This window comes from Nerophis lumbriciformis, linkage group LG29, assembly GCF_033978685.3.
Source record: "Nerophis lumbriciformis linkage group LG29, RoL_Nlum_v2.1, whole genome shotgun sequence".
Taxonomy (NCBI): Eukaryota; Metazoa; Chordata; class Actinopteri; order Syngnathiformes; family Syngnathidae; genus Nerophis; species Nerophis lumbriciformis.
In genome coordinates, this window is record NC_084576.2 from 23168977 (window position 1) to 23192352 (window position 23376).

At 40.3% G+C, this 23376-nt stretch overlaps 1 protein-coding gene across 2 annotated transcripts in view; it reads left to right on the forward strand.

The window, feature by feature from the left end:
* glg1a (golgi glycoprotein 1a) overlaps positions 1-23376 on the forward strand; it is a 44816-nt gene that overhangs the window by 19567 nt on the left and 1873 nt on the right. Inside the window, exons 6-25 of one of the 2 annotated variants that reach the window (XM_061924722.1) lie at positions 83-154; positions 217-403; positions 4467-4681; positions 4757-4878; positions 4950-5051; positions 5109-5262; positions 5370-5411; positions 10542-10766; positions 10841-10903; positions 10990-11103; positions 11177-11265; positions 13428-13545; positions 13624-13716; positions 13830-13967; positions 17981-18104; positions 18220-18362; positions 18438-18539; positions 20656-20763; positions 20845-20965; positions 21054-21160. In XM_061924722.1, coding sequence (XP_061780706.1) covers positions 83-154; positions 217-403; positions 4467-4681; positions 4757-4878; positions 4950-5051; positions 5109-5262; positions 5370-5411; positions 10542-10766; positions 10841-10903; positions 10990-11103; positions 11177-11265; positions 13428-13545; positions 13624-13716; positions 13830-13967; positions 17981-18104; positions 18220-18362; positions 18438-18539; positions 20656-20763; positions 20845-20965; positions 21054-21160 — 2439 coding nt within the window. The remainder of the gene's footprint in view (positions 1-82; positions 155-216; positions 404-4466; positions 4682-4756; positions 4879-4949; positions 5052-5108; positions 5263-5369; positions 5412-10541; positions 10767-10840; positions 10904-10989; positions 11104-11176; positions 11266-13427; positions 13546-13623; positions 13717-13829; positions 13968-17980; positions 18105-18219; positions 18363-18437; positions 18540-20655; positions 20764-20844; positions 20966-21053; positions 21161-23376) is intronic. The other variant, XM_061924723.1, reaches the window with a different exon arrangement.

Sequence of the window (23376 nt, forward strand, 5' to 3'; positions counted from 1 at the left end):
GTGAGCATCATCGCCGCGTCCTGCTCCGACACACAGCCATTTTGTCACGCAGTCTCTTCACGCCGTTTGTTTCTTACTGCAGACGCTGGCAGGCGAGGGCCGAGTTTACAAGTGTCTCTTCAACCACAAGTTTGAGGAGGCCATGTCCGAGAGGGTAAGTGTGTGTGTTTATTCCGCACTTAAATCACGCTGACAGCGTGGATGTGTCCTCCAAAGTGTCGCGACGCGCTGACCACCAGGCAGAAGCTGATCGCTCAGGACTACAAGGTGAGCTACTCGCTGGCAAAGGCCTGCAAGTCGGACCTGAGGAAGTACCGCTGCAGCACGGATAGCGGCATGCCCCGGGCCAGGGAGGCTCGCCTCTCCTACCTGCTGCTCTGCCTTGAGTCGGCCGTGCATCGAGGTAGGCCCACCTGACACGTGAAGAAGCGCCATCAGCTCTACGAGCGTTCTACAAACCTTGATTTACCAACTTAAATCGGTTCTTGAACAGAGTTCGTAAATGGAAAAGTTTGTATACTGAAGTAAAAGTCTCCATAAGAAACAATGTAAATATGAATAATTGGTTCCATCATTTTGTGAAGGTTTATGCTATACAGTACTGTACATCAAAAAAACACCAGTGTTAATTCTGACAGTTTAGTTTTAGTCAGTCTTTTGACGAAAATGTTTTTGTTTGACGAAAATGTTTTTGTTTTAGTCCTCCAAATTAATTTTGTTTTAGTCGACTAAATTCCTTAAAGGGAAATTTGCCTATCATTTACAATCATTATGAAAGACATGACGACGGATGGAAAAAATTTTTTGGATGCATTCTAAATTCGACCAAACATTCGCTTACAATAGGGCCTATGTTCGTCACTCTATTCTGCCTATAAAGCCTTTAAAAAATCCTCCATTAGGGTTTAACATACAGAAAATGGATGGATGGAAGTATATATGTAATGTAGTAACATTTATAGCATTTAATATTTAAGTATTTTGATCATTTTATGCATACGCGGTGCATAAATTTAAAAAAACGCATCACTGATTATTACTCACTATAGACTTTATTAGAGCCAACAAACATAATAAAACATCACTTACTGTACCAGGTCTGCTGTCATTAGGATGCTGACTGCTAGGATGTTCATATATTCCCATTTAGATGAAGAATGACTCATAATCCTCTCTTAGAAACGGGGTGGTGGGGGGTACAAGCGCTTTTCGTGTCATACAGCTAAAAGAGTAAAACAATGGAAAAAAACAAAAAATTAGCAATAAGTAATACATATTGCGCATGTACAATTGCACTAATTTAGCTCATTTACAGTTTTTACAGCGTGTTTATCATTGTGCACCGTTTTGAACAAATACATTCAATTCAATTCACAGAGCATGATATTCTTGCTAGTATTAGAATTAGGGCTAGGACAGGGGTCGGCAACCCGCGGCTCCGGATCTTTGATCACTCTGATGCGGCTCAGCAGCTTACTTGCTGAACCCCCCAATTTTCCCTTGAGACTTCTGGATTTCAGTGCCTCTCGCAGATAACTCCCGGGTTTAATATTCACCGATTTTCACCCTTACAGCTATAATAAGGGCGAGCCATGATGGTACAACATTTGCCGCCCTCTACAAGCTGTATTAACAGCGTGCCAGCCCAACACTTGTTATACAACATACATTTTCTGCTTGCACACGTAAGTGACAGCAAGGCATACTTGGTCAACAGCCACAAAGGTTACACTGACGGTGACCATATAAAACAACTTTAACACTCTTACTAATAATGCGCCACACTTTGAACCAAAACCAAACAAGAATGACAAACACATTTCGGGAGAACATCTGCACCTTAACACAACATAAACACAACAGAACAAACACCCAGAATCCCATGCAGCCCTGACTCTTCCGGGCTACATTATACACCCCTGCTACCACCAAACCCCCCCCACCCCAACCCTGCTCCCTCACACATCAACAACCCCCCCCCCCCCCCCCCCCCCCCCCCCCCCGCCCCCCCCCTCTCTCTCTCTCTGTGCGTCGGTTGAGGTGGGCGGGGTTTGGTGGTAGCGGGGGTGTATAATGTATCCGGGAGAGTTAGGGCTGCATGGGATTCTGGGTATTTGTCCTGTTGTGTTTATGTTGTGTTACGGTGCAGATGTTCTCCCGAAATGTGTTTGTCATTCTTGTTTGGTGTGGGTTCACAGTGTGGCGCATTATTAGTAAGAGTGTTAAAGTTTTTTATACCGCCACCGTCAGTGTAACCTGTGTGGTTGTTGAACAAGTATGCCTTACTGTCACCTACGTGAGTAAGCGGAAGCTCCATTCAACATGTGGCTGAACAGGCACGCTGGTTGTAGTGGGTGCTATAAGCTGTACCATCACGGCACGCATGACGCTGACAAGCGCTATTCATTTAAAACCCGCGTGCCGCACCAGCTTAAAATACCATGTAAAGGTGTGGGCAGCGTGTCTGAGACCCCTGGTTTATACATAACACAAAGCAAAAATAAAACTTTGTATGCAGTGTTATTTCATTTAAAATTTCAAAAATGTTTGCGGCTCCCATTGTTTTCTATAATTTGTGAAACTGGTCAAAATGGCTCTTTGACTGGTAAAGGTTGCCGACCCCTGGGCTAGGAGATATAGCTGAAAAATGTACCACGATATGAGTGTTTGATATTGATAATTATTGATGTTTTTTATGACCTACGGAAAATAGCAGGAGAAAAATATATTAAATGGAGATGTTTTTATTTGAAATGTAACCTTCTTCTGATTATAATCATCTCCGCTATCAAGGCATAAAGGAAAGGAAATGTCAAGACAAGCATGGAAAACACTCAATGTAAACAAAATAGTGAAATCACATTGAACACTTAATAATCTCTTAAAATGAAGGTGCAAAATTAAGGAATACCGTATATTACCAAATAGTAGCCCGGGCGTTTATTTCACAAAATGGGGCCAGACCCCAGGCGGCTATTAGGACATGGGCGGTTATTTGCACAAGGCTTTTATTTATTTTTGCACCAGCCTGCACCAGGCCATTATTTGGTTACAAAGGTTACTGTCCAGTATTTTTTTTTCGTACAAAAAACGTTAAATGTAGAAGTTATTGTATACATACACACAAAAAAACAAGAGACCAACATGAGGTAGGCTATCAAAAGACAAGAGATCAACAAGGCCTCAACATGGCAGTAGTGCAACAATTGTCAAACAGAAAACCAATACTAAAAATAAATAAACTTTTTAAATAAAGCAGCATACGTGATGTATCTACTGACACAAATTAGCATCAAGCTCGTCGCTCACTTTCTTCCTACCTCCACCAGATGAGCGAGCCCGTTTTCCATCGATTGCCGACTGAGATAGTAGTTCTCCCTTTTTCTGTTTCCATTCTCGTACACGTTTTGGGTCAACTTTAAACTGCCTGGCCCCTGCCAAACCAGAATTCTGCTCCGCATACTTCACAACCGCTAGCTTGAACTTTAAGTCCAACTTTCTGTTCTTCTTCCCCCTTAAAGTATTCCCATCCATCAGTTGTGGTGTAGCGGTATCCTGTTCATTCAACTCACTGCTATTGTTTCTTGCCATGTTGAAACTTTTCCTCGTGGGTTTGTTGTTGTCGTTGAGTGTGTGTTACGCTATATGCGGTGACCCATTGCAATATGTTGATTACCCAGAATCCCCACGTAACATCTGCTGTTACCGTAATTACCAGAATTACTGCACCTTTGCTTTTCCTTTTAGCTTATAAATTAGGCTTAATGAAATCAATATGATTTTCATCTAAATTATGCAAATAACAGCCCATGGGCGATTATTTGGACATGGGCGGTTATTAGGAAGAGGTGGTTAATTCACAAAATGGGGTCAGACCCCAGGCAGTTATTAGGACATGGGCGGTTATTTGGTAATATACGGTATGTAAGAAATGCTGAGTGAAGTGTGACAAGGAAACCCAACTTAAAGGGTACACAAAGATTGTTAGACGCTTAGTATTCATTTAGCTGCTGTGCAACAATTTTTTTGAGGATTTTCGAGATAAAGGGAAGGTGCTACACGAGCCAGTAGTTTAGCAGGTGGTCAGAATCTTTTAAGCATAGGAAGAATAAATGAAAACATCTAAACATAGAGAAACCTGAGAATAAGTAATTTCTGCAGGTTTAGTGCCAGGAAGTTACGGCTGTGCTTTGAAAGGTGGTGTGGCATTAGCGGTCTTGGTGGGGACGTGCGTCTTGCATCATTTACAGACCACAAATCATTCGCAATTTCTTCATTTTGACTTTCTCGCAAGTGCTTTTGTTCATGCAACCTAAAAGTACATTAATATTTTGACATAATTTCCCTGTGTAAGTGCAGAGCAATCCCATGGAATCATGATTAAGCAATTTAAGAACCGTATGAATCGAATTTAAACCGATCCAGGAAGTTGACTATAGTACCAGCCCTACTTTTTCGTGTTTCAGGTCGCGTGGTCAGCGGCGAGTGCCAGGGTGAAATGATGGACTACAGGAGGATGCTGATGGAGGACTTCTCCCTGAGCCCAGAGATCGTGCTCCACTGTCGCAGCGAGATCGAGGAACACTGCTCGGGTCTGCACCGCAAAGGTCGCACGCTCCACTGCCTGATGAGGGTGGGCCGAGGCGACATGGGCGCCATCGACCCCAACTGTCAGGGAGCGGTCAGTGTCCTCAGCTTTCTTCTCCTCAAAGACCAAAGACATGTTTTTTTAAACACTGACGATTGTGGTCCTCAGCTCCAGAATTTGATCCAGGAGGTAGACCCCGGAGCGGATTACCGCATCGACCGTGCACTGAACGAAGCCTGCGAGTCCGTCATCCAGACCGCCTGCAAACACATCCGAAGTGGAGACCCCATGTGAGCGTCTTGGCCGTCATGCCGCGCACGGACTTTCCCTCAGTGCTGACTTTGCGGTTTTTGTGCCCAAGGATCCTGTCGTGTCTGATGGAGCATCTGTACACGGACAAGATGGTGGAGGACTGTGAGCACAGGCTGCTGGAGCTGCAGTACTTCATCGCGCGGGACTGGAAGTAAGTCCTGTAGCTCCTTCTGGTCCCATCTGTCTCCTAACCCGCGCCGGCCCCCAGGTTGGACCCCATCCTCTACAAGAAGTGTCAGGGCGACGCGGCGAGACTCTGCCACACGCCCGGCTGGAACGAGACCAGCGAGATGATGCCGCCCGGCGCCATCTTCTCCTGCCTGTATCGCCACGCCTACCGCTCGGTGGAGCAGGGGCGCCGGGTGAGTCTCTGGACTGAAGGTTTTTACCGGGTTCGGGTTGTCAAGGATGCTGAAAAAGCGTCAACGGATCACGTCGCCTAGCAACTGTGTGCTCATATTCATTGTAGCTCCCTGGTGGAAACAATGAGACACGAAACATTACTTGGACCGTGAGTACTTCCTGCTAATCAGCTGACCTAATGGTGAAGATGAGGGACATGATCCTGGTGCTTTGGTCGGGTTTTTAGCCATGTCTCACAAACACAGTTTTTAAAAACGCAAAGTCATTTTTTAACTTTTTGGGAAACTTCAGCTGGAGGTTTGTTTTTTTTTGACCGAAAATTCCAGACTATAAGCCGCTACTTTTTTCTCAAACTTTGAACCCTGCGGCTTATAACACGTTGCGACTAATTTATGGATTTTTCTTCGTTGGCGGTCATAATATAAAAATTAAAAGAAAAAGAAAATACACTGATAATGTTTTATTGTTTTTGTGCTATGGCGCCATCTTTTGGTCGAGTTTGCTCATTGCAGGTGCCCTTTTGTTTAGAGCTTTCAACCGGAAGTAGAAGTGCCGTTCCGTCTTTTAGTCGTCTATAGCGTTTCTACTCGTCTGGATTCATTCATCACTCCAAGCAACGTTTGTAAGTTTTAAAATATAACTAAAACAATTCTTATTTATTAAACCGTCCCATGTGCGATGTCTGGAGGATTGTTTTCAATCATATTTGTACATGCTATCGTAATGTAACAAAGCTAGTGTCGTTATGCTAACACGTTTACACGAGTGTATGTGTTAGTATTGCTAACTTACAATTGCATTCTTTTTGTTATGTTTCAGTTTCACAAATTCCTCAGTAAATTCACCAAAACGTCACTGTGGAGTTATTGAGTCTGTTTAGCTGATTAGAGAGCTAGCTTGCGCAGCTAGTGGGTCCATGACGGTGACTTCTGTTTTGTTTAATCAGCCGTTTTACTGCCGTGTAACACAGTGTTTTTCAACCTTTTTTGAGCCAAGGCACAATTTTTGCGTTGACAAAAATAGGGAGGTACACCACCAGCAGAAATCATTAAAAAAGGAAACTCAGTTGACAGTAAAAAGTCGTTGTCGCAATTGTTGGATATGACTTTAGACCATAACCAAGCATGCATCAATATAGCTATTGTCTCAAAGTAGGTGTACTATCACCACCTGTCACATCACCCCCTGACTTATTTGGACTTTTTTGCTGTTTTTCTGTGTGTAGTGTTTTAGTTCTTGTCTTGCGCTCCTATTTTGGTGGCTTTTTCTCTTTTTTTTTGGTATTTTCCTGTAGCAGTTTCATGTCTTCCTTTGAGCGATATTCCCCGCATCTACTTTGTTTTAGCAATCAAGAATATTTCAGTTGTTTTTATCCATCTTTGTGGGAACATTATAGATTGTCATGTCATGTTCGGATGTACATTGTGGATGCCGTCTCTGCTCCACAGTAAGTCTTTGCAGTCGTCCAGCATTCTGTTTTTGTTTACTTTGTAGCCAGTTCAGTTGAAGTTTCGTTCTGCATAGCCTTCCCTAACCTTCAATGCCTTTTCTTAGAGGCACTCACCTTTTGTTTATTTTTGGTTTAAGCATTAGACACCTTTTTACCTGCACACAGCCTCCCGCTGTTTGCAACATCTACAAAGCAATTAGCTACCGGCTGCCACCTACTGGTATAAAAGAGTATTACACGGTTACTCTGCCGAGCTCAACAACAACACATCATTTGCAGACTATAATTACTGGTTTGCAAAAAAATATTTTTAACCCAAATAGGTGAAATTACATAATCTCCCACGGCACACCAGACCGTATCTCACGGCACACTTGTGTGCGCCGCGGCACAGTGGTTGAAAAACACTGGTGTAACAGACACCGTTTGGAAACAATTAAGGTATGTAAACATTTACAAAATATTTATGTGTACATAACTAATTTCGCATATATATATATATGCGGCTTATAGTCTGGTATGGCTAATATATGGAAATATATATTTTCCTCTAGAATTTAGTGGGTGAATCTTATATACCGGTGGGCTCTATAGTCCGGAATATGTGGTATGTTTTATACTGCGGTGTGATGCCCATAGCCCATTATCTTCGTAGTCTTCCCACCAGTGACTTTCTGCAAGAGACACGTTCATGCAGTTTTGGGTCACTAGCGCCACCTGTTGACTTGGCATGCACTCCACAGCCTGTGAGTGTGTTTTTATATGAACAGAGATCTATCAACCTTGAGTGGTTTTGTTTTTGCTAAAACTGTGTTTGTGTGGACATCAGTGGGTATGATCATTTCTAATTAATGCCAATGCATGACTCAATAATTGTATTATGCATAACAAAATATATGGTAATATCAATCAATCAATCAATGTTTATTTATATAGCCCTAAATCACAAAAGTCTCAAAGGGCTGTACAAAACACACAACGACAACCTCGGTACAGAGCCCACATAAGGGACGTCGATGTGAATGACTATGAGAAACCGCATATGTGGGTAACCCCCCCTCTCTAGAGGAGACAGAAAGCAATGGATGTCAAGTGACATAATATTGTGAAAGAACAGTCCTTAGTGGATCTAACATAATAGTGAGAGTCCAGTCCATAGTGGGGCCAGCAGGAGACCATCCCGAGCGGAGACGGGTCAACAGCGCAGAGATGTCCCCAACCGATGCACAGGCGAGCGGTCCACCCCGGGTCCCAACTCTGGACAGCCAGCACTTCATCCATGGTCACCGGAACCGGGATAACCCGGCGAGGAGGCAGAGGAGAAAAGAAAAGAAACAGCAGATCAACTGCTCTAAAAAGGGGGGTCTATTTAAAGGCTAGAGTATACAAATGAGTTTTAAGATGGGACTTAAATGCTTCTACTGAGGTAGCATCTCTAACTGTTACCGGGAGGGCATTCCAGATTACTAGAGCACGAATAGAAAACGCTCTATAGCCCGCAGACTTTTTATGGGCTCTGGGAATCACTAATAAGCCGGAGTTCTTTGAACGCAGGTTTCTTGCCGGGACATATGGTACAATACAATCGGCAAGATAGGACGGAGCTAGACCGTGTAGTATTTTATACGTAAGTAGTAAAACCTTGAAGTCACATCTTAAGTGCACAGGAAGCCAGTGCAGGTGAGCCAGTATAGGCGTAATATGATCAAACTTTCTTGTTCTTGTCAAAAGTCTATCAGCCGCATTTTGTACCAACTGTAATCTTTTAATGATAGACATAGGGAGACCCGAAAATAATACGTTACAGTAATCGAGACGAGACGTAACGAACGTATGAATAATAATCTCCGCGTCGCTCGTGGACAAAATGGAACGAAGCGATATTACGGAGATGAAAAAAGGCCGTTTTAGTAACACTCTTAATGTGTGACTCAAACGAGAGAGTTGGGCGGAAGATAATACCCAGATTCTTTACCGAGTCGCCTTGTGTAATTGTTTGGTTGTCAAATGTTAAGGTGGTATTATTAAATAAATGTTGGTGTTTAGCAGGACCGATAATCAGCATTTTCGTTTTCTTAGTGTTGAGTTGCAAGAAGTTAGCGGACATCCATTGTTTAATTTCATTAAGACACGCCTCCAGCTGACTACAATCCGGCGTGTTGGTCAGCTTTAGGGGCATGTAGAGTTGGCTTCATCAGCATAACAGTGAAAGCTAACACCGTATTTGCGTATGATGTCGCCTAGCAACATGTAAATACTAAAGAGTGCAGGGCCAAGAACCGAACCCTGGGGGACTCCGCACGTTACCTTAACATAGTCCGAGGTCACATTGTTATGGGAGACGCACTGCATCCTGTCAGTAACATAAGAGTTAAACCACGACAAGGCTAAGTCTGACATACCAATACGTGTTTTGATACGCTCTAATAAAATATTATGATCAACGGTATCGAAAGCAGCGCTAAGATCAAGAAGCCGCAACATAGATGACGCATCAGAATCTGATAAGTATTGTATCATCTAGGGCTGGGCGATATGGCTGAAAACTATATCACAATATAAGTGTTTTATGTTTGTTGATACTTACTGATATTTTTTATGATCTACAGAAAATAAGGAACAGGAGAAAAAAATGTTTTTATTTGAATTGTAACCTCTGATTAGGCAGGAAAGGACATGTCAACACAAGCATGGAAAACACATTTAATGTAAACAAAATAGTAAAATCACATTGAACACTTAACAATAGTCTCCTAAAATGAAGGTGCAAAAATAAGGAACAGGTAAGAAATGAAGTGAAAGAAAATAGTGCAAAGTGTGAAAATTTAAACAGAGAGAAACCTAAGAAGAACTATCTTCTGCAGGTTTAGTGCCAGGAAGATATGGCTGTGCTCTAAAGGGTGAGCACAGCTAATGTGGTGTGGTATTAGTGGTCTTGGTGGGGACGAGCGCCTTGAAAAAATACAAAAAACTACCATACTGCCGCATAGGGCTGCAAGATTTTGAGAAAAAAATTAATTGCATATTTTCTCCCCAAAATTGTGAATCGATTCGGGGTTTTTATATTTTACACATATAAATGCATACAACTGTGGAAAATAGGGAGTGATGGTAGACATGTTCCTTTTAGACTGTCAATCAACTTATTCTTGTCTCCAGGTGCCACACATTAGAACAATATGCAATAATTTACTTAAAAAAATATATGGCTGTATGCAGAAAGACTCAGACATTTTGTCATGCTCCTAAACTGAAGAAATAATGAAAATTATACATTGTTTATCATGGAATGTAATCATAATATATAATAATTCAAGTAACTATTAAAAAAGGATATACATTTTTATTCCTCATTACTGTAGAATTGTTTACAGTTGCACTGTATTTTGAAGGTAAATAACCTTGTCATCCTACATAAATAAACAAAAAAATTAGATTTACTCTCATTTTTGTGAGCAAAAATGTAGCTTAAATAAATATTGAACATCTTACAATGCATTTTGTTTCGCAGTTGTAAAAACTAGTTGGGACCTTGTCCTTTTTTGTTGCCATGACAGAATTATTGCTCATTTGTCCGTGTTGATGGGCTCATATTGCCCATCCGATTTGAAGCGGAGATATTCCCTTTGTTCATGCAACCAACATTGCTTCAATACTTCCGCTTTTTTCCAACAAAGAATTATTAATGTTTATTGATAGGTTTACCGCCCATCCCTAATATCACATGGAGTGCAGGTGTGCTCGTGTTTGAGGTGATTGACACGGGGAAATAACTTTGTATTACTAACACTCCATAACGATAAAACTGGTGCTGATGCTGGCCTGCAGCTGTCCCGGGACTGCAAGGTGGAGGTGCATAGGATCCTCCACCAGAGGGCGCTGGACGTGAAGCTGGACCCCGAGCTGCAGAGACGCTGCATGACCGACCTGGGCAAGTGGTGCAGCGAGAAGACCGAGGCGGGTCAGGAGCTGGAGTGTCTTCAGGACCACATGGAGGATCTGGGCCTGGACTGTCGGAATGTGGTGGGCAACCTGACAGAGCTGGAGTCCGAGGTAATCTCCAAATCCAAATTGTAACCGATACCGGAAGCGCTTGTCGGTAGCGTTGACCACGTGTGTGTTGTCAGGACATTCAGATCGAGGCGCTGCTCATGCGAGCCTGCGAGCCCGTCATCCAAGCCTACTGTCATGTAAGCGTCGTCCTCCTCCTGCGTGCGCACGCTGATAAGTGACCGTTGGTGACACGCTCCTCCCCCCCCCCCCCCCCCCCCGTTAGGAGTTGGCTGACAACCAGATCGACTCCGGCGACCTAATGGAGTGCTTGGCTCAGAACAAACACCAGAAGGAGATGAGCGAGAAGTGCACGGTGGGAGTCACGCACTTCCAACTGGTGAGCGGACACCGTCGTCCACATGGTCACTTCCTCTGCCGGGGGTTCTCACGCCCTTTCTTTGTGTCCACAGATTCAGGTTAAAGACTTTCGCTTTTCCTACAAGTTCAAGACGGCCTGCAAAGAGGACGTCCTCAAACTGTGTCCCAACATCAAGAAGAAGTAAGGCCTCTTTATTAGGTACAGCTGGTCAGACATACTATACGACTTGGAAAGGTTGACGAATGCATACTGTCGAAGGGGGACTCCACTTTTTGGGGGGAATTTTGCCTATTGTTCACAATCATGAAAGACATGCTGATGGATTGATTTTTTTTGGTTATGCGTTCTAACTCGTAAATAAAACTTACAGCAGAGCCATTGGGAGGTCCTCTATCCCGCCCGTAAAACCCAATAAATAAACATCCAAAAACCGCCAACAAGACTCTATTTATATATGGTGACATGAATTAGGGCTGGGCAGTATACCGGTATCTATCAATACCTGTATATTTTAGAAAGAGGTATATATTTGAGAATATACCGCCATACCGGTATCTTTTGATATTCCTTCACCGGCTTAGCTAAGTAAGGATCCAGAAGGCGGGAAGTGTCTACCGCGCATTGCTGACAACCGACTCCGGTGGCTCCTTTTTTATCACCCAAAGTAATGCAATCACTCAGCTTCTTAAACCTGTAGATCATACTCCTTAAATTCAGGTAAAAATATACATTTCTGGATCATCATTTGTCCCAAAGTAGTCTTTGTTGTCTCTCACGAAGTCTGCCGTGTTTAGTAGTAGTGTTGTTGTTGAAGGAAACAAATGCTGTGATGCATCTGTACAATTAATACGTATGCTTAAAATGATCCAAATATGTTAATATGACTTGTTATTATGAATGTCACTACATTACATGTGCAGGGTTTCCCCTAGACTGCCAAGATACGTGGTCACCATGGCTTAATCAAGTAATTTGCATAATTTTCCATGATGTGATTTTCTGTAAAAAGGCTAAAAAAATGTATACATACATTTAAAACACATCTGTTATTATGATTTATTAATAACATATATTTTATATCGTTTTGCCATACTTTCAATTGTTTTTGCTTTTTGTACAACTTTTTTGAGATTTATTTAGTGTTGACAGACTTTTTTAGTGACTTTAAAAAAATTAAAAACTAGCGACAAATCTAGCGTATTTTTCTGGTGTTATTATAGATTGTACTCGTGTTTAGAGACTACTTCTGTCCCTCGATGTCACTGACGAAAGAGGCGAGTAGCAGTGAGCATGACGTCACACTTGCTTCAAGCTGTTGCTCAGTTTCACTTTCTCTTCTTAAAAGCCACCACTGTCCTCTTAATATTTGCACATTTTGTAGATGGACGTCCCCGAGTATATCTGCTATATATGTAAAAATTACGTCCACATCACAGACATGCTGACAACACTCCAGACAGTCACAATGTTGTGCCTTTTGTTTACAATTCGGCGATCAAAGTCTTTTTTCGGTGGTCAAGTTTTTAATACATCACTTGTCAATAGTGCACAAATAATGAGCTATATATATTTATCAATTCATACAGTAACGACCGGCTAATGTTAATGTTTTATGTTCGTGTGGTTTGGATTTGATGTCAGTTTTTCCCACGCTTGCAAACACACCGTGCCAAAAAGGTGATTGGTGGAGAATGAGGAAGTGTTGTGTGTCCGGGGAAGCGCGGACTCACGAGACTAAAGTGTTTGCACGGGAGGTAAAACTTGTTGGAATTTTGTCATTTGTTATCATAAAATTGGTAATAGAAGTTAAAAATAGCGTCAGACTTTGTGATTTTTTTCTGGGGGTTAAAATATATTATATTACTTTAATTTGTTTTCAAGTTAAAAAAAAAAAGCCTTACTTTCAAGATGTGGCGGTGATGAAAATACTTTGGTGGCGTGCCACATTCTATTACATTAAGGGGAAACCCTAACATACTTACAGTGCGTTTATAAAAAATTGATGGTTTTTGGATGTTTTATAGAGCGCTTTATAGGTGAAATTCCCATTAACTCCATTGTTAGCTGACTTATGCTGTCATGTATTTACGATTCAGAATGCATAAAAAAACTTGGAAATACTTCATCACATCATAGATAGTTCCTAGTTAGAACTGGGCTGAAACCACCGGGCATAAGCTGTTCTGACGTAACTTGGTCAACTTGACAGTCGCAGCTACGACTATTTGCCGGGTTGTTAGCATTGCGTGTCCCGTGTTGTCATTCCACATCGATCACGTCAAAACGCTCACCCACGTGGAGCTGTGTTACTGACATGTTGCTGTGTCACGCTCGGCCCTCAGGGTGGACGTGGTGATCTGCCTCAGCACCACGGTGAGGAACGACACCCTGCAGGACGCCAAGGAGCAGCGCGTGTCCGTCAAGTGTCGCAAGCAGCTGCGCGTGGAGGAAGTGGAGATGGTACATGCACTGTTTTAAAAAAAAATATGGGGGGATGTGGATCACTTTTTACACACTTTTTCTGTTGTGTGTGTGCAGTCTGAGGACATCCGTCTGGAACCAGAACTCTACGAGTCCTGTAAGCAGGACATCAGCCGCATGTGTCAGAATGTTGCCTTTGGCAACGCACAGGTCAGCCACACACACACACACACACACACACACACACACACACACACACACACACACACACACAAAGGAAGGGTGGCTTCCAAAACGTTATCATGTGACATCTTTGTCCAAAGGTGATCGAGTGTCTGAAGGAGAGCAAACGTCAGCTGACTCAGCGATGTCATCAGAAGATCTTCAAGCTTCAGGAGGTTGAGATGGTGGATCCAGAACTCGACTATCAGTTGATGAGAGTCTGCAAGCACATGATCAGGGTAACCAAAGTAATGTAGTACTAGTGATACTGTACAAGTAATATAATGTAAGTAATGTAGTACGAGTGATATTGTAGACGTAATATAATGTAAGTAATGTAGTACGAGTGATATTGTAGAAGTAATATAATGTAAGTAATGTAATAGTGATATTGTACAAGTAATTTACTGTAAGTAATGTAGTAGTAGTGATATTGTACAAGTAATATAATGTAAGTAATGTAATAGTGATATTGTACTATTGTATATTGTATTGTAATATACTGTAAGTAATGTAATAGTGGTATTGTACAAGTCCTATACTGTAAGTAATGTAGTAGTAGTGATATTGTACACGTAATATACTGTAAGTAATGTAATAGTAGTGATATTGTACAAGTCCTATACTGTAAGTAATGTAGTAGTAGTGATATTGTACAAGTGATATATTGTAAGTAATGTACGGTAGTAGTAATGATACTGTACTAGTAATATATTGTTAGAAATGTAGTAGTGATATTGTACAAGTAATATACTATACGTAATGTAATACTAGTGATATTGTACAAATATTTACTGTAAGTAATGTAGTAGTAGTAGTGATATTGTACTAGTAATACATTGTTAGTAATGTAGTAGTAGTAGGGATATTGTACAAGTAATATACTATACGTAATGTAATACTAGTGATATTGTACAAATATTTACTGTAAGTAATGTAGTAGGAGTGATATTGTAATAGTAATATACTGTAAGCAATGTAGTGGTAGTAGTGATATTGTACTAGTAATACATTGTAAGTAATGTAGTAGTAGTAGTGATATTGTACTAGTAATATAAGTAATGCAGTAATAGTGATGTTGTACTAGTAATACATTGCAAGTAATGTAGTAGTAGTGATATTGTACTGGTAATATAAGTAATTCAGTAATAGTGATATTGTACTAGTAATATAAGTACCGTGGGACGGCGTGGCGCAGTGGAGAGTGGCCGTGCGCGACCCGAGGGTCCCTGGTTCAATCCCCACCTAGTACCAACTTCGTCATGTCCGTTGTGTCCTGAGCTAGACACTGGTTAGCGCCTTGCATGGCAGCTCCCTCCATCAGTGTGTGAATGTGTGTGTGAATGGGTAAATGTGGAAGTACTTTGAAGGTAGAAAAGCGCTATACAAGTACAACCCATTTATCATTTATCATTTAGTAATACATTGTAAGTAATGTCGTTGTAGTGATATTGTACAAGTAATATATTGTATAGTAATGTAGTAGTAGTAGTAGTGATATAGTACTGGTAATATATTTTTAGTGATGTAATAGTAGTAGTGATAGTGTACTAGTAATACATTGTTAGTAACGTAGTAGTAGTGATATTGAACTCGTGATACATTGTAAGTAATGTACTAGTAGTAAGGCTATTGTACTAGTAATATACTGTAAGTAATGTAGTAGTAGTGCTATTGTACTAGTATACATTGTAAGTAATGTCGTTGTAGTGATATTGTACAACGTGGCGCAGTGGAAGAATGGCCGTGCGCGACCCGAGGGTCCCTGGTTCAATCCCCACCTAGTACCAACCTCGTCATGTCCGTTGTGTCCTGAGCAAGACACTTCACCCTTGCTCCTGATGGGTGCTGGTTAGCGCCTTGCATGGCAGCTCCCTCCATCAGTGTGTGAATGTGTGTGTGAATGGGTAAATGTGGAAGTACTTTGAAGGTAGAAAAGCGCTATACAAGTACAACCCATTTATCATTTATCATTTAGTAATACATTGTAAGTAATGTCGTTGTAGTGATATTGTACAAGTAATATATTGTATAGTAATGTAGTAGTAGTAGTAGTGATATAGTACTGGTAATATATTTTTAGTGATGTAATAGTAGTAGTGATAGTGTACTAGTAATACATTGTTAGTAACGTAGTAGTAGTGATATTGAACTCGTGATACATTGTAAGTAATGTACTAGTAGTAAGGCTATTGTACTAGTAATATACTGTAAGTAATGTAGTAGTAGTGCTATTGTACTAGTATACATTGTAAGTAATGTCGTTGTAGTGATATTGTACAACGTGGCGCAGTGGAAGAATGGCCGTGCGCGACCCGAGGGTCCCTGGTTCAATCCCCACCTAGTACCAACCTCGTCATGTCCGTTGTGTCCTGAGCAAGACACTTCACCCTTGCTCCTGATGGGTGCTGGTTAGCGCCTTGCATGGCAGCTCCCTACATCAGTGTGTGAATGTGTGTGTGAATGGGTAAATGTGGAAATAGTGTCAAAGCGCTTTGAGTACCTTGAAGGTAGAAAAGCGCTATACAAGTACAACCCATTTATCATTTAAGTAATATATTGTATAGCAATGTAGTGATATTGTACAAGTAATATATTGTATATTAATGTAGTAGTGATATTGTACTAGTAATGCATTGTTAGTAATGTAGTAGTAGTGATATTGTGCTTGTAATACATTGTAAGTAATGTACTAGTAGTAGGGATATTGTACAAGTACCGGTAATACATTGTAAGTAATGTACCGGTAGTATTAGTAGTAGGGATATTGTACTAGTAATACATTGTAAGTAATGTAGTAGTAGTTATATTGTACTTGTAATACATTCTAAGTAATGTAAAAGTAGTGATATTGTACTAGTAATACATTGTAAGTAATGTAGTAGTAGTGATATTGTACTAGTAATATAAGTAATGCAGTAGTAATACATTGTAAGTAATGTAGTAGTAGTGATATTGTACTAGTAATATAAGTAATTCAGTAATAGTGATATTGTACTAGTAATATACCGTAAGTAATGCAGTAATAGTGATAGTGTAGTAGTGATTGTACTAGTAATACATTGTAAGTAATGTAAAATTTGTGATTCTAAGTAATGTAAAATATGTGTAATACATTGTAAGTAATGTAGTAGTGGTAGTAGTGATATTGTACTAGTAATATAAGTAATTCAGTAATAGTGATATTGTACTAGTAATATAAGTAATGTAGTAGTACTGACAGAACCCCACAGAATCTGACGCTCTAATGACACTTCATTGTTACGGTAACTTTAAGAAGCCCTCATCTCACACACTCGCTGTAACAACAACAACACTTCCTCTTTATGCACCAGTGAAGCTTACAGCAAGCGAGGTTGCATTCAAGAACTCCCGGAAATATGAGCACCAGTATTGCAACCCAATTTGCACCTTCTCTATGTTCTGTATTTCCGCAATAACTGATCATTTTTGTTATGCTCGTGGATTTAAAAAAAGTATTTCTTGGTTACAACTTTCTGTTGAACTTGAATCTCCCAAAATGTCATAAGGATAAAAGTGTTTAGTTTGTTTTTTTCTTGCAAATTTCTGTCCAAAAAAAAAAAAATCTGCTTTTCATTTTTTAAGTATCTGCACTGTTTTTCAATTACCGATTTAGTCCTAGTATCGATACCTATCCCTAGCCTGGAGTGTCCAAAGTGTGGTTTGGAAGCCATTTTCGTCCAACAATTTTTATTTTTTATTTTTTTTATACAACTAATAATATACAGTATATTAATGTAATATTTATTATAAATGAAATTATATAATAATATAAATATACTATTTTCTTCAAAAAGCATGTCATCCTATATTGGATGACTTTTACTATTACTATCTATCTTAGTGATTCTCAAACTGTCATGGTACGCCAAAGAACATTGATTAATATTCAAACACAGCGTTGCTGTTTAAACTGTGGCAAAAAATATTAAATATAATTGTTAAATAAAACCTCTGCCTTGTTTTTAATAACTACTTGGGCCTACTATGCTACTGTACATTAATGTTGGTCATTATGGTGGTAGCCAAGTGTTTTCTGAGGTGGTACTTGGTGAAGAAAGATGATAATCTTGTTATTGCAATCTTTTTTTATTGTTTAATATCTTGTTCAAACATCGAATATTTCAACCGTTCCCTCTTTTCATTAAGGCCCTAATCCACCTTGTTAAAGTTCCAATTGCATCTGTGCAATATTCCAACCAGTGTGTGTTTGCGCTCGTTTGCCTGACAGCGCTTCTGCACCGAGTCTGAGGGCAAGAACGTCCTTCAGTGTCTGAAACAGAACAAGAACAGCGAGCTGATGGATCCAAAGTGCAAACAGATGATCACCAAGCGTCAGATCACTCAGAACACAGGTACGCCTTTTGTTTCCGTAGCAACAAAACAGCGCAAACCTTCTGCCACCATGTGGTGAGTGAGTGAGTGTGTGTGTGTGTGTGTGTGTGTGTGTGTGTGTGTTTGTAAGCACAGACTACAGGCTAAACCCGGTTCTGAAGAAGGCCTGCAAAGCTGACATCCCCAAGTTCTGCCAGCCCATTTTGAACAAGGCGACTGCTGACCGCGAGCTGGAGGGACAGGTCATCGCCTGCCTCAAACTCAAGTACGCGGATCAGGTGAGAGCAGGAGATGTTTGTGCACGTTTGCGTCTTTTTAACACGCTTCTAATTCATCGTGACGACCGTCCCCAGCGTCTGTCGGCAGACTGCGAGGATCAGATACGAGTCATCTTACAGGAGTCGGCGCTGGACTACCGACTGGACCCACAGCTGCAGATCTACTGCACTCATGAGGTTTTGGAATTTTGTCCTATTTCATAATGAAAAGTCCAAGGAAAGCTAAGGTCTTTTAAATATTTATTTGAGATGTCAAATAACATCAGGTTACAGAGAAGCAAGCCCACGCTGCTAACAGGAGAAGGACGAAAAAGCAAGAGCGCAAAATAAGTCTTCCAGATCTTTGTATCCGCTTTAGGAATGTAAGAAGAGAGAGGAGTTGTGGCAAATTGGTGCGTTTTGGGGGGAGAAAGGAAGAAGACTAAAACGGACTGATTGTGATATTACCAAAAACAGCAATGTTTAGGTTACACTTTGGAAAGGCAGTAATACAGCATCAATCACAAAAGAAACCCATTTTGGAGAGTAACCTTTGACCAAAAGACAAATACAATATATATTTGCGATCTTATTTTTTGGGTATATCTTGGATGGGCAGTAATACAGCATCAATCACAAAATAAACCCATTTGAAAAGTAGCCTTTGACCAAAAGAAAAATACAATCTATATTTGTGATCTTTGTTTTGGTCAAATTTTGGAAAGATAGTATAACAGCATCAATGACAAAAAAAATATTTTGGAAAGTAACTTTTTACCAAAGGACAAATCCAATATTTATTTGTGATCTTTGTGTTGGGTACATCTTGAAAAGGCAGTAATACAGCATCAATCACAAAAGAAAGCCATTCGGAGATTAACCTCTTACCAAAAGACAAATACAATATATATTTGTGAACTTTGTTTTGGTAAAATTTTGGTAAGGCAGTAATACAGCATCAATCACAAAAGAAACTCATACAAAATATATTTGTGATCTTTGTTTGGGGTAAATCTTGGATAGGCAGTAGTACAGCATCAATCACAAAATAAACCCATTTGGAGAGTAACCTTTGACCAAAAGACAAATACAATATATATTTGTGAACTTAGTTTTGGTAACATTTTGGTAAGGCAGTAATATAGTATCAATCACAAAAGAAACTCATACAAAATATATTTGTGATCTTTGTTTGGGGTAAATCTTGGATAGACAGTAGTACAGCATCAATCACAAAAGAAACCCATTTGGCGAGTAACCTTTGACCAAAAGATAAATACAATATATATTTGTGATCTTTGTCTTGGAAAGGCAGTAATACAACATCAATCACAAAATAAACCGCATCAATCACAAAAGAAACCCATTTGTAGAGTAACCTTTGACTAAAAGACAAATACAATATATATTGTCTGGGAAAGGCAGTAATATAACATCAATCACAAAATAAACTTGTTTTGAAAAAACCTTTGACCAAAAGATATATATGTGTGTGTGTGTGTGTGTGTGTGTGTGTGTGTGTGTGTGTGTGTGTGTGTGTGTGTGTGTGTGTGTGTGTGTGTGTGTGTGTGTGTGTGTGTGTGTGTGTGTGTGTATATATATATACATGTATATATATATTTGTTTTGGATAAATATATATATACATGTATATATATATTTGTTTTGGATAAATTTTGGAAAGGCAGTAATACAGCAACAATCACAAAAGAAACCCATTTGGAGAGTAACCTTTGACCAAAAGACAAATACAAAATATATTTGATCTTTGTTTGGGGTAAATCTTGGATAGGCAGTAATACAGCATCAATCACAAAAGAAACCCATTTGGAGTGTAACCTTTGACCAAAATACAAATATACTATTGATTAGTGATCTCTGTCATCACAACAGTTCTTGTCTCATTTTCTAGACATGCACCTGGGGATAGGTTGATTGGCAACACTAAATTGGCCCTAGTGTGTGAGTGTGAATGTTGTCTGTCTATCTGTGTTGGCCCTGTAATGAGGTGGCGACTTGTCCAGGGTGTACCCCCACTTCTGCCCATGTGCAGCTGAGATAGGCTCCAGCATCCCCCGCGACCCCAAAAGGGACAAGCGGTAGAAAATGGATGGATGGATGTGTGGGGGACTAATGTGGGAACCTGAGCAGATCAATCTCAGCAGGGCCTGAGGAATTTTGCAGGGGAGCCATAAATGAGTGGTATCCTTGAGACAGAGCAGGCTAATACAGCATAAATCACACAAGACTAAAATTGTTGTCCAAGAGTTTACTAAAATATAAAAGTCGGTCTTATAATTGTGTGTGCGTGTTAGATATCCCAGCTGTGTCCAGAGGAGGCAGCAGCACAGGAGCAGACGGGCCAGGTGGAGGAGTGTCTCAAGGTGAACCTGCTGAAGATCAAAAAGGAAGAATGCAAGAAGGTGATGCCTTCACTGACAGTCGGACGTCTCAGCACTCTTCACCGCCTTTCTCCTCATTAACCCAACGCGTCGGTCCCGCAGGAGGTCCTGAACATGCTGAAGGAGAGCAAGGCGGACATCTTTGTCGACCCCGTCCTGCACACGGCCTGCGCGCTCGACATCAAGCACCACTGCGCTGCCATCCCGCCCGGCAGGGGGCGCCGTGAGTCCCCACGCACACGCAAACTCCCGAGGACCGAGGTCTGGTTTTGCTATCAGTCATCAACGCGGCCAATGTTGCTTCTCCGCAGAGATGTCGTGTCTGATGGAGTCGCTGCAGGACAAACGCGTGCGTCTTCAGCCCGAGTGCAAGAAGAGGCTTCAGGACCGCATCGACATGTGGAGCTACGCCGCCAAGGTACCTCGCCACCACACAAGCGAGCGCTAGTGATGACCAGGAGTTCAACTGAATCAGTGGTTCTCAATTATTTTCTGTCCCGCCCTCCTGAAAGGACAGAATATTTTTCACGCCCCTCCCCCGAAGTTAATGTTTATTTATCTGTATGTGTCAAGATCTTTATTAACAGTAAAAATACTCTTACGTCATTACCTCTCACGCCCCCCTTTCCCGCGACACCTCAAGATGCGCCGCATTAAAGAAATTGAACTTGCTCCCAGTTACATTTTTCTCAGGGAAACATTTTTTTACACGCTCTGTGTAAAATGAATTTGTGGTACCGTATTTTTCGGACTGTAAGTGGCAGTTTTTATACTCAGGAGCGACTTATGTGTGAAATTATTAACACATTACCGTAAAATATTAGAGAGGCCGATAAATGCTTTAAAAATGTGATATCGGAAATTATCGGTATCGTTTTTTTTTATTTTTATCGGTATCGTTTTTTTTTGTATTTTATTTTTTTATTAAATCAACATAAAAAACACAAGATACACTTACAATTAGTGCACCAACCCAAAAAACCTCCGTCCCCCATTTACACAAAATGGTTGTTTCTTTCTGTTATTAATATTCTGCTTCCTACATTATACATCAATATATATCAATACAGTCTGCAAGGGATACAGTCCGTAAGCACACATGATTGTGCGTGCTGCTGGTCCACTAATAGTACTAACCTTTAACAGTTAATTTTACTCATTTTCATTAATTACTAGTTTCTATGTAACTGTTTTTATATTGTTATACTTTTTTTTTTATTCAAGAAAATGTTTTTAATTTATTTATCTTATTTTATTTTTTTATATTTTTTTTAAAGGACCTTATCTTCACCATACCTGGTTGTCCAAATTAGGCATAATAATGTGTTAATTCCACAACTGTATATATCGGTATCGGTTGATATCGATATCGGTAATTAAGAGTTGGACAATATCGGAATATCAGATATCGGCAAAAAAGCCATTATCGGACATCCCTATAAAATATAAAATAATATTATTTATCTCATTCATGTAAGCGACTAGACGTATAAGATTTCATGGGATTTAGCGATTAGGAGTGACAGATTGTTTGGTAAACGTATAGCATGTTCTATATATTATAGTTATTTGAATGACTCTTACCATAATATGATTATTTATGCCTCATATAACATACACTTATGCAGCCTGTTGTTCACTATTCTTTATTTATTTGAAATTGCCTTTCAAATGTCTATTCTTGGTGTTGGGTTTTGGCAAATAAATTTCCCCCAAAAAATGCGACTTATACTCCAGTGCGACTTATGTTTTTTTCCTTCTTTATTATGCATTTTCGGCCGGTGCGACTTATACTCCGAAAAATATGGTAATTGGTTTGTGTCAAGATATACACTATTGCCTCTCACGCTCCCCTGCCCCCCATACATATATCACTGTGCCCACCCCACCTTAAAAAAAATACATTGAAGGGGCTGTATGTGTCAAGATAGTTCTTTACTAACACTAATTACACCATAGCCTCTCATGCCCCCCTTTTTCCTGAAAGAAGCTTTCTTACAGTAAAATAATTCTTAAGGGAAAAAAATGTTCAGCTTCTTTTTCCAAAATAAGCTGTCTGGAACTTGCTCACTGTAAACTTTTTCATGAAGAAATATTTTTTTTATTTAAATTAAAAACAAGGGGCCTGTTTGGAACTTGCTAAGTTACATTTGTCTTGGGTAAATCATTTTTGTCAGTTTTTTGAAGTGAATGTTTATCTGTATGTGTCAAGATATGTCACCGCCTTTTTCACCACACCCCCACCCAACCCAAATTATAAATGGGCGGCTGTTTGGAACTTGCAAAGTTAAATTTTTTCACGCCCCCCCCACCTCCGAAGTGAATGTTTACCTGTATGTCTCAAGATAGTTCTATGTGTTAGTTCTTCTTTTTTCCCTGCCGCCCCCCGAAGTGAATGTTGATTTGTCTATGTGTTAAGACATACGTTATTGCCTCTCACGCCCCCCCCCCCCCCCTCCCCGCCCTGCAAAAAAAATGTTTAAACTAATTTAGATTAAAAATGGGCTGCTGTTAAGAACTTGCTTTTTTTCTCAGGGAGATATTTTTTTCCACGCCTCCACCGAAGTGAGTGTTTATATGTATGTGTCAAGATAGTTCTTTACTAACACTAAAGATGCTATTACGGCATTGCCT